The sequence below is a fragment of the Python bivittatus genome, unplaced genomic scaffold, assembly GCF_059951505.1.
Source record: "Python bivittatus isolate LINGU-HERP-01145 unplaced genomic scaffold, Pbiv_v1 ctg000080_np1212, whole genome shotgun sequence".
NCBI lineage: Eukaryota > Metazoa > Chordata > Lepidosauria > Squamata > Pythonidae > Python > Python bivittatus.
Genome location: NW_028277035.1, coordinates 10132989 through 10144260, shown reverse-complemented (window position 1 = coordinate 10144260; position 11272 = coordinate 10132989). Strand labels below are relative to the sequence as shown.

At 40.1% G+C, this 11272-nt stretch overlaps 1 protein-coding gene across 3 annotated transcripts in view; it reads right to left on the bottom strand.

The window, feature by feature from the left end:
* Positions 1 to 437: 437 nt before the first annotated feature.
* The window catches only part of PIK3R5 (phosphoinositide-3-kinase regulatory subunit 5), a 57824-nt gene continuing 46989 nt past the window's right edge, over positions 438 to 11272 (bottom strand). For all 3 annotated transcript variants that reach the window (XM_015890587.3, XM_088133493.1, XM_025175881.2), the window contains 5 exons: positions 10948 to 11024; positions 10618 to 10711; positions 4149 to 4231; positions 3937 to 4049; positions 438 to 3039 (listed from right to left, as the gene is read on the bottom strand). In XM_015890587.3, the coding sequence (XP_015746073.1) occupies positions 2892 to 3039; positions 3937 to 4049; positions 4149 to 4231; positions 10618 to 10711; positions 10948 to 11024 (515 nt within the window). In that variant the 3' untranslated portion in view covers positions 438 to 2891. The remainder of the gene's footprint in view (positions 3040 to 3936; positions 4050 to 4148; positions 4232 to 10617; positions 10712 to 10947; positions 11025 to 11272) is intronic.

Here is an 11272-nt window from a genome sequence, read left to right as displayed (position 1 = left end):
TTACTCACTCAGAGCTTTTGGATGATAAAGAACTTCTACATTTTTTTTTTACATATCACATGATATAATCAAGCAACATTAGATACTCTTGAGAACAGGTAAGTAAAATACAATTTTGCAAGAGGCTGAAAATGAATGTTTGTTCAAAGCATAGGGGGAAATCACTCAGCACATCTATTAACTGGAAAGGAAGATCACAACGTACTTTTCTAATTATGAGGAAGGTTTTACTGGAACCTACATGATAGACTGCTTTATGCCACCTATTTCCATAGATGGGAACTTCATTTTAACAGAACTCTAAACTAAAAAGTAATCCCATTTATTCATTCCAGTATCAAACTGTTCACGAGGGATGACACACCTAAGGAAATTTCAGACGAGACAGCCCATCTGTTTTTTAAAATATATGGAGTCATGATTTAGGAAAACGCTGCTTTATTAGACAAATAATTTTACAGCCATCATTAAAATATCTTTTTATAAAACTAGATCACAAGAATTTACACAGAGTATTATATACAGATTCAATCCAGAGGGCCATTCTTATCTTTATTCAGAAAAAGCTCTTCACACATACACTTACTTGATTTTAATTGAAAAGTTTTGCCTGGGTCACAGAACTATTTTATTCCTTTGCAGTTACTGAAAACCAAAGTGCTGTGTGCTAACTGGTGGATTGCAGACTGTTTAACAGTCAGGCTATTTATGTCAGGTGCACTGAGATGGTCCTGGGAGAATAAGATTTTAAGAATGAGCCAGAGGAAAATTAGTCAAGGAATAAAACCAGAGGATTAAAAGCAATGCAATCCACCAAGCTGTTAAACTAGTACATCGTGGCATCCAATAGCTTGCATATAGAACCACAGCTCGATTGCTATCTAAAGGAGAAATTGAAACTACACCTTCCTGTCCCAATTTTTCACTAATGTATTTCTTTACAACTGAAGCTGGTGTTGATGTTTTGAAGAAATTGCACTGCATCTGATTCCAAGAATTCTGCTTAAGGGAATAGGATTTCCAGATTTTCCTTATTCTTGGAGGAAAAGTTTTGGAATTAATATTCATATCAAACAGACATTGTGTGTTTTAAACTAAGTCGCTGCAGTAGAAAAGGTAGATGAGTTTTTTAAATAATCTTACCAATGTTGGCTTTTGGTTTTGCTTTCTGCACATCATTCAAAATGCCTTTTTAATTAAGGTTGACCTCCTTGAGAAATTAATTCAATAGATGAGGTTTTCTTCCTCAGGCCAAGGAAATATACAATGCACTTTATTATTGATATAAAACGATTTTCTTTAAATAAGAAGATGATGAAAAGGGACCTCAATTATTCTTAAATTTCTCAGTTGCTTATTTATTTATAAGCCACCCAGCTCCAATGGACTCCAAGCTTGTGGTTTGTTGTCCTACAACACTCAATAAAGTTTTGTTACACTGGATGGAAAAATGCAATTGTTGTTGTTTTTTATTATGGTGCCTTTGGGTATCATTTCTAGAAACCTTGCATGCGCAAACTGTACAGATGTTTCTCTAGATGTGTGCACTCTTAATATTCCAATATGCAGAGTCACACCCCCACCCAAGAATACAGCACCATGCACATTACAGTGATGGTTATGACCATTTAAAATCTAAATAATCATGACCTTCCAACCCTGATGCATTGGGCCAGAGCTGAATTGTAAACAAAACTGAAGTTGCTAAGTCTGGAGTTGGTCAAAGATATTAGAGCTTATAGGATTTGATCATGGATTGGGTATAAACTTTTCAGAAGCACTGGGGCTGGAGCAATCCTAGCTTTACATTTTTCACTCAGTAAAGTGCTGGGGCTGCTTGGCACAGTTCATGCCAATGCAAATATTCATTAGGTATAAGACTTGAGTCTCTCAGGCAATAGCCAAAACCAATAGCCAAAACCACTCAGCTCCACAGATCCCACCCTAGGAGATATTTAAAACATTTGTTTCCAGGAAGGTCTTCAAAGAATCAGAATACTTGTCACTAAAATACCATTTTTTTTTCCTTTCCAGAGGTTTTTTAAATGGGAAACCATTCTGATTCATCCAACATTTGTCATCAAATTGTGCTATCCTATTGAGCATATTTTGCTCAGTGTATTCCCTAGTCAAATTTGCCCTTCCATTTCATTCAATGCATGCAGATATATCATTGGTACCATAGGGAATATAGTTAAATTAAACAGCCTTTTTTTCCTGCTCCCTTGTTCTCCTTGCCATATCTCCAAGAAGCAGCTCAAATAAAAGGATGCACAGATGCTATGGCCAAAGCAATTTGTGAATGGCAACAAAGTGTACAATGCATCTCTGAACTTTAACCATTGTCTTTGCTGGTTTGAGCTAGCTTGTAGGCCAAGTACCCCTTTCCCATCATATATGTTCTTGGATGCCCTATAAAAAAGGAAAGGGAATCTCATGTGAAGAACTTTCACATGGATTGGCCAGTCTTCCCACCCTTTCTCTGCATTTCAGATGTGCTGTTTTGACCAGTTCCACACATACAGTATCTCAGCAACACTCAAAGTACTAATACTCCATCTCATAAGATATGGCTTTTCATTCAGTACTCATTTGCTGTCATCCTTCTAGATCTGCATGGAGGCAAGACACACCCAGGAACGCTGGATTTCCTTTTTCTGGCCAATTTTTGGAAGCTAGTCCCAGTTTGGCAGCAACTTCAGTCAGCATTTCAGACAGGTTACCCCAATGTTTCTCAACCTTGGCCACCTGAAGATATGTGGACCTCAAGTCCCAGAATTCCCCAGCCAGCCTGGTGCTGGCTGGGAAATTCTGGGAGTTGAAGTCTGCACATCCTCAAGCTGCCAAGGCTGAGAAACACTGGGTTACCCAGTCCATCCTTTCTAGTATCCTCAGGGAAGTGCTCCACTGAAAGTAGTAATTGGCAAGCACAGAAGAGAGCAGAAATCAGAGGAATCTTGAGGAGGAAGTAATGAAGTGGGATTTCCCCTAGTGAAGGGCTCACTGGTCTTGGGTTTGTAGCATGCAGAGACTTCACATCTGTGAAAACAACAAGACACCAAAGTCACTCCAGTGTAATTCAGTCATACCTCAAAGGGGGGCAAAACCCTCCCAAATACCGTGGATATTCATCTGAATATCTCTAAAAAAAGAATATTGAACAATGCAGATGATTATTCCTTTGATAAATGGGCACACTGATGTAGCAACACATCGGACAGCTTTTCCTCTTCCCCTGAAACTGTAGATTGACTACACCAATGTGGGCTCCAGTTGGGATTGCAAAATAGCCACTAGCTCATCACCTGCTTGGAACCTGCCCAGATGGGTTCTGATCATTTGCACACCCCAGATGGATCAGAAGGTGGACCAACGGATCCTCATGGCAAGAATTTTAAATGAGATTCTCCTTTTTTTCTCATTATATTAACCCCACATCAGAAAAGTTTTCAAGTAGATCCAGTCTGATGTTACTCACTTAATACCATTACATAATCTTCTGGCCTCAGGCAGGATGTCCAGAGAGACCTAGTTGTGCATATCCTTATACAGGAGCCACAACTGACTGCCTGCATTCAAATATACTGAGACTGAAAGGGTAGTGTTACCCTGAGCAATCTCAACAACTGAAGATTAAAGAATAAGATTTCCAAACATACTGGATCCAGCCTCTGTCATATCTGGGTAGAACTTACAAACTTTCTCAGATCCTTTACACTACGCAGTTGAAACACGGAAAAAAGAGCAGGTATTGTAAACCAAATTGCAGAAAGAGAGATGGAAAAAAGTCCCAGATATTAGCAAAGAAAAACGTTATTAGTCAGACCTACTGTGTTTCTGAAAGGCACCTTTTTCGCTTTTTAGAATGATTGAAACCCTACCAACCTAGCCATCCCTCATCAAACTACAAAGACAGTGTTGACCAGTCTCACCCACCTGGTAACGCTCTGCAGAATTTTCCGCTCATCTTGGTCCAGGCACACAGCAAAGGAACAGTTGACTCCTATGATCTGAACTTTGTCCACTTTCAGCTGATATATACCGATTTGCTATAAGAAAAGCATACATGAGATTATTTCACAGAGACTCATTTTTGCCTCCCCCAGCAACAGCAGTTGGGACAATGGGTGGTGTCATTGATCAGGTACCTGATTGAAACTCTTTTTGGACTTAGAGCTTTGCCTCTTGATTACCTCTGTTGCAGTAAGAGTCAAACATTCTGTTTTTGGACCTGGAAGAAAAAGAGAACAAGGATTATGGCCAAATGTGGAATTTCCATACCAACCTTCACAAACCTATTAACCAGTAATTATTAATGACTGAACCACAGCACCCCATTCTTAATCAGCATGACTGCCATTGCATCATGGAGCACTTAATAAAGTCACTAGCATTAACTTATGGTAGAAATTGAAAGTTCTCATTAAAAGAAAGGGGCATGAGAAAATGTCCCACTATCATAAAAGTCCAGAAAAAACTGAAACGCAGTTCTCTTTCTCCCACACATGCATTTCAGAAGATGCATGTGTGGGAGAAAAGAGTAGAGTTTTAAGTGGAATCCAAATGGGATATTAACGTTACTGTAATTTTTTTTACTGATTTATTGTACGGATAGCCTGACACGGAAGATAGGGTTCTTTTGTGGCTGCACCCCATTAGTGCAATGCCCCTCTCCACAGTGTAGAAGTGGTACCAATACATTCTTTCAAGACCAGTTAAAAACCTATCGGTTTGCCTAACCACTTTTTACCAATTTACTGAACTGTTTATTGTTACATATTCTCTGCCTTTTACTGCTGTAGTTATGGGTCCATGTGAAAATGAGAGCCCATAATTTGGTTATAGTTACACGTTATATTCTGGTGAGTCGTGATAATGGAAGAACCAGGGAGGAGTATTAGAAAAAATGCACACAACAATTGGTGTGATCCAGGGTGAAAAAAAAAAACTGAAAGGTGATAAAAATGGACGGATTGGAATAAGACGTAAGATTCAGAAAAAATGATTGGGCCATTTAGAGACCCAAGAATGGTGGCTGATGAGTATCAGTTTCAAAAAAAAAAAAGGTTTGTTTTGAACATGTGGTTTAAACAGAAGTCTATTCATATGTATACATGGTAAAGGAGTTTACTTATTCTTTTGCGTATACACAAATTTATGTATTGACCACTCCAGACACTCTGGACAGTATATAATTAATATAAATAACAAGGCATGATTGATTGGATTGTTCATGATGAAAGAATGAGAGAATTGGTGAAGAATTATGATGATGAGATTCTGAATTTGGAGCAGATAGACATTTTTTATTTTTTTTTAATACTGTCAAGATGGGTTCTGGAAAAACATGGACATGAAAGAAAAAAAATGAGCGTGAAAGCAGACCAACTCAGGAAGAGAAAGTACAAGTCCTGCTTGAAACAATACTAGAAGACAGATTAATCTCCCAGCAGAATGACTAGAAAGGGGTTGTGAAGGCAGAAAACGGAGAAACTGCTTTCCAGAGAATGGAAGTAATTATGTTACAGAGCATCACAGAAGTGAGCGGAGCTCTATTACTGGGAAGTATGGAAAAGGGTGCTTGGCCAAATGATGAAGTGAAAAAGTCAGTGCATGAGAAAACATGCATATAAGACAACATGAGTAAAATAAAAAACGAGAAGTTTGGACACCCTGTCTCTGCCAAGATGGTGTTACAAAGTACTGACTGGATGTGTGTCCAAATTTCTGCTATTGCCATAATCATGTTTTCCTTATTTTGAATTTGTAAATAACTGTATATAAATAGGAAGTATGCATTCAAATTGGCAGGAAAATGTTAGCATTAACTTTGTACCATGCATAGGATGTGTCGGCTGTTGTTCACCTAGGAATTTAAAAACTTGGTTTTGCCATCAAGCCTGGGGCCTGATTGTATGGGTGAGCCCATTTCTTGGTTATACTGGCTGTGGGATGTCATGAGTGTTCTCGGCTGCTATTTTACACTATTTATGTTATCTGCAATTTTGATTGTGTTTTATTCTGTTTTGAATTGTTAGCTGCCCAGAGTCATGTATATGAGGTGGGTGGCCATATAAATATATTAAATGAATAAATAAAAGAAACTCTGTGGTACAATTTGTATAGAAGCAAAAAAACAGTTGCACAGAAAAAAAGTAATAAAGAGAGCAAGTAGTAGCTAAGATTAAAGATGCAGAGAAAATATAGAGCAGGGTTTTTTTGTAGTAACTTTATTAAATTTTTAAACAAGAAAGATAAAAACTAACAAGAACTAATATTTAAGATAAAGGGGGAGGGGAAAAAAAGAAAATAAAGAGAGAACAAAGCCAAAAGCGCAGAAAGAAAAGGAAGAAAAAAGAAGTATAAAGAAATGACTTCTGATTTTCTTTTACACTGGTTATAGATATAAATTTAAATTGAACTCTTATTCTAAGGTTACAACATGACTTTCATTTTTTCTATCATCTTTTTCAATCATCTGTTTCAACCAGAAAGTCCAAAAGAGGTTTCCAATCAGTCTTAAAATTAATCAGTGTCTTTTCTCTAATCAAAGCTGTCAATTTAGCCATCTCAGCAACCTCCATCATCTTCACAATCCGCTCTTCCATTGTGGGTAATGTCAAATCTTTCCACCATTGTGCATATAAAAGTCTCGCTGCTGTTATCATATGTAAAAACAAAGTGCCATGAGTTTTTTCCAACTCAGAAAATATAGAGCAGTTTTGATGGAAATGAAAAAATATTTGGAAAGGGGTGAAGGGGGCCAAATAAGTAATAAGAATGGAATTAAAAATAAAAGTAATAAAATGATTTGGGATGAAACTGAAATAAGGGAATACTGGAAGGAGTATTTTAGAGCTCTAAATGGAAACGATAGTGATATGTCACAGAGTGTAATTTGAATAGGTGCTCTAAATGTTACTGTTCAAGAAAACATTAAAGAAAGGAAAGTAATAAATGCTGTGTGGATGTTGAAAAATGATAAGGCTGTAGATACAGATGGTTTAACTAGAGAACTATTAAAATATGGAGTGTCTGTGTATCATCTGTGCCTGATAATTGAAAGAATGCTATTGTTCTCCTATACAAAGGGTAAGGTAGCAAATGAATGCAGAAACTACACGTTTGCTATCTGACACACTCCTTAATCCAAATGCATATTTTCCTGAGCTTAGTCTTCTAAGATTATATTTAGTATTGTAAGACGCGGTGGCGCAGCGGCTTAATGACGCTGAAAGTTGCCAGCCAGAAATGGTCGATGCTTCAGCGGTTCGAGTCCAGCCTTCGCGTTAAACAGGGTGAGCTCCTGTTTCCTCCCCAGTTCCTGTCAACCCAACAGTTCGAAAACTCATGTGAGTAGATAAATGGGGACTCTCACTCAGGTGGGAGGAAAAATGCTGGCAGCGCCTTGCAAAAGAGGAGTTGGGAGCAGTTGCCGGTAAGCGCGAAAAACCGCGCGCGCCCAAAAAGGGCGCGAAGCAACGGAAACCCCGCCTCCTGCGCTCACCAGCTGGGCTCTGCCCTAGGAAGGAGGCTCTGGCAAACCACTTCCGAAAAACAGTTGCCTTGAAAACTGCAAGGACTCGTCCAAGCAGTCACTGCAGGGTCAGCAATGACTGAGCGCAGACAAAAAAAAAAAAAGATTAGGGATAATCAATACATTTTAATAAAGTATATTAATTAATAAATATCATCTGTAGGTATCACTGTTTCATCTACCCCAATTTTTAACCTCACATTTTTCTATAATTCTCAGCTCCCATTTCAAAATGCCCATTTTACTATCTTAAGTGACCTTAACAAAATTTCCTTACTCCAAGAAAGAACTTGTGATGGTATTAGGTGGCTATGAAATTTATTTCTGGTACGTTAGCCTATTTTGTTTAAATGTGCAATTACAAGGATTTGAAGTTGTGAGCACACTGTTCTATCAGGTTAAATATAGAATTTCCTTAGATAATTGGACCACAGCCAACTCTGCGCTTCAGGCCAGCCAGGTTTCTGCAGTGCTAGCTTTTTTGGTGAAAAGCAGGAAAGTGTGTGACATCTAGTGTTCAACACTGTTACTGCATGAATCTAGCAGATTATTTCTAGAGCTATAAGCATAACAAAAAATGGAAAAATAGCAGCATTTGGTCTATAGCAGAGGTGGAGAACTTATGACTTTATCTATCTGTTGGATAGAGTTGCTCATATCCATTCTGATTTGGACTCTGACTGGCCAGGGCAGGCTGAGGTGCCTGGGGCACCGTCTAGTAATATGATCTAGGATCAGCCGGTGACTCCTGAGGAAGTAGACAGGGCCATCTGTGCTGCCAGCTTGGCCACTGGGATCTGGACATTTTCTGGGTTATAAAAGTGGCCAAAAAGGTGACCTGGAGTTGGGTCCATGCTGTGGCATCAGCCTCTTTGACAAAGGGTGTGGCACCTCCTGCCTTGAAAGAGACAGTGATGCATCCTGTCCTTAAGAGGCCATCCTTGCATCCTTAGACCCAATGGTCTTTGATAACTATCAACCAGTCTCCAACCTTCCCTTTCTGGAAAAGGTTGTTGAGAAAGTAGTTGATCTACAGTTGATGAGAACTCTGGAAGAAGCAAGTTATCTAAACCCATTTCATTCAGGTTTCAGGCCAGGATTTAGTACTGAGACAGCTTTGGTCACACTTGTAGATGACTTGTGGTGGAGCCAGGATGGAGGTGGTACATCCGTCCTTGTGCTCCTGGATCTCCCTGCAGCTTTCAATACACCAGCCATGGTATCCTTCTAGTTCTCTTCCTTTCTCCAGGCCAGTTTCAGTCGGTATTGGTTGGGGTGGGGGGAGAGCATTCTCTAGGCCCTTTCTTTGTGGGCTGCTACGGGATGTTCTCTCTCCCCACCTTTGTTCTACATTTACATTAAACCACTTGATGAGGTATTATAGTACGCTGATGACACTCAGTTATATCTTTCGACCTCAGACCAGTCAAGTGAGGCTGCTGAGGTTCTGTTCCAGTGCCTGGAGATTGTGTGGGTTTGCACAGGGAGAAACTATCTCTGACTCAATCCTACCAAGACTGAGTGGCTGTGGGTGTTTGGGCCACCTATATTTGGAGATCCTTGGTCTCTAAACATGGATGGGGTTGCACTTCTCAATTCAAGAGTGGTATGCAATCTGGGGGTCTTCCTGGACTCATAGCTCCTAGTTGATCAGCGTGGCCTCATCTGGTATACCAGTTGCACCCCTTCCTAAATCAGAATCCTCTGTCCTTCACACCCTGATCATCTCATGTCTTGACTACTGGAAGGGCATGGGGCTGCCCTTGAAGACCACCTGGAAGCTCCAAGTGGTCCAGGATGCAGTGGCGTGGGCAGTGATAGGCATGTCTCAGCTTTGTGAGCTGCACTGGTTGCCAGTTTGCTTTCAAGTGCGATTCAGGGTGCTGCTTACCTATAAAGCCCTACATGGCATAGGGTCTGGTTATTTAAGAGACTGCCTTTCCCATTACATTTGCCCAGCTGATTTGATTCAGCAAGGTTGGTGTGCTCCAGGTTCCTTCAATTAAACAATGCTATCTGCTGGGGCCCTGGAAGCATGCCTTCTCTGTCACAGCAACTAAAATGAGGTTCCCCCCAAGATTCAGACCCCCCCCCAGGCTGGTGTTTTGAAGGACCTTGATTACTTGGCTCTTTGCCCAGGCCTTTGGTGAGGGTGACTGAAGTCCCCTTCAGGTGGTGTGGGTTTGTTTTTGCTCCTGTCCAGTTTTCCGTCTTTTATTCTATTATTCTATTGTTTTATTATAATATTGTGTACCACCCAGAGTAATTGGAAATGGGAGCATACAAATTTTAATCCTAATCATCATCTAGCTGGACAATGACTCTCATAATTCAGTATTTGTCATGCTGACTGGCTGATGAGAGTTGGCACAGAACAACAGTTAGAGGATCACAGTTGTTCTGATCCTGATTTAGAGAAAAAGAAGTATGTGAAAGCAGTGAGCCACCTCATTTCCTCTGAGAAAATCTGGGATCTCCAACAGGCTAGTGGTACATTATATATAAAGATACAGAGGAACCCTAATTCTATTTTGTTTTGTTTTGTTTTAGTTAAGTAAAGAAAGAACAATAGTTTCCAGCAGTGACTTTGTATGCACTCAGATGTCCTTTTCTATTGCATTCAAAAAAATATGTCAGTTAGTGAATGGTGTTTCCAGTGGGGAACAAGCAGGGGCAAATGATGACACGTGCATGAGAACATCATCACACAAACCCTACAGATTATGTACTTGTGTCAGATGTTGAGACACAAGTATCTAATCATAGCATGTGCCTGTCATTATGTAAGTGTCATTTTGGTGTAATCATGGTTTGTTAAGGGCACTGCTGGCTGAGTATGCTTCAACTTCAGTAAGAAATATTGTTACATATCCAGGAAAGCAGATTTTATACAATATGTGTACATACACACATTAAGAACCACAAATGAACTAACAAGGAGTCCATTAATATATACACCCCCATCTCTATTGCACAAACTGGGTCTTTCCAAATCAGCTGCCCCACTCTTCAGACAAAACCTAGGTGACAGCAAGCATCCTGTTTCCTCACTTCTCATTGATCTTAAGGAAGACACTCACCAAGCTCCTCTTGTCTCTTACAATCCTTGCTGAGGTTGATGGATGTACAAACTTTTTCGGTGTCATTCCAGTGGCTCCTTCCACTGACTGCCCTCTGGAGAAATTAGAGACAAATTACTCCCAGTCCTTTGGTTCCATGTACCAAGCTCTGAAAATTGTAGTTAAGAGCTCTGGCTCTCTCTAATTAAATAAATTTCCCCATGTGCTGTTCCCAGTGCTTGAGAACTTCATACTTGTGTTGTTGTTGTTTTCTTCCCTCTCCTGAGCAGCCTCTCCCTTCCCAACCCAGGTCCTAATATGGGAGGCCCATGAGGAGAGCTCCTTGCCTACCTTGCTGTAGGTGATCTGTAGTGTTAGTGGGATTGCTTCTCTGTCTCCATCTATGCCAAGACGCTTGCAACCCGGACCTGAACAAAATAAGAAGAGGAGGAGAAGAAATAAGGATGGATGAATGGATGGATGGATGGATGGATGGATGGATGGATGGATGGGAGTAAACACCAATATCAAACAGCAGGATCCTCTGAAGGTAGTTCAGCAGAGGGAGAAGAGCTGTTTGGTTTTGTGATTGGATGAATACATATGCTTGCTCCTCTATTTTGGCCTCTCCCCATCCTTCAGGAAGGCTGCATGTCTTGTATCCATCAGTGCATCC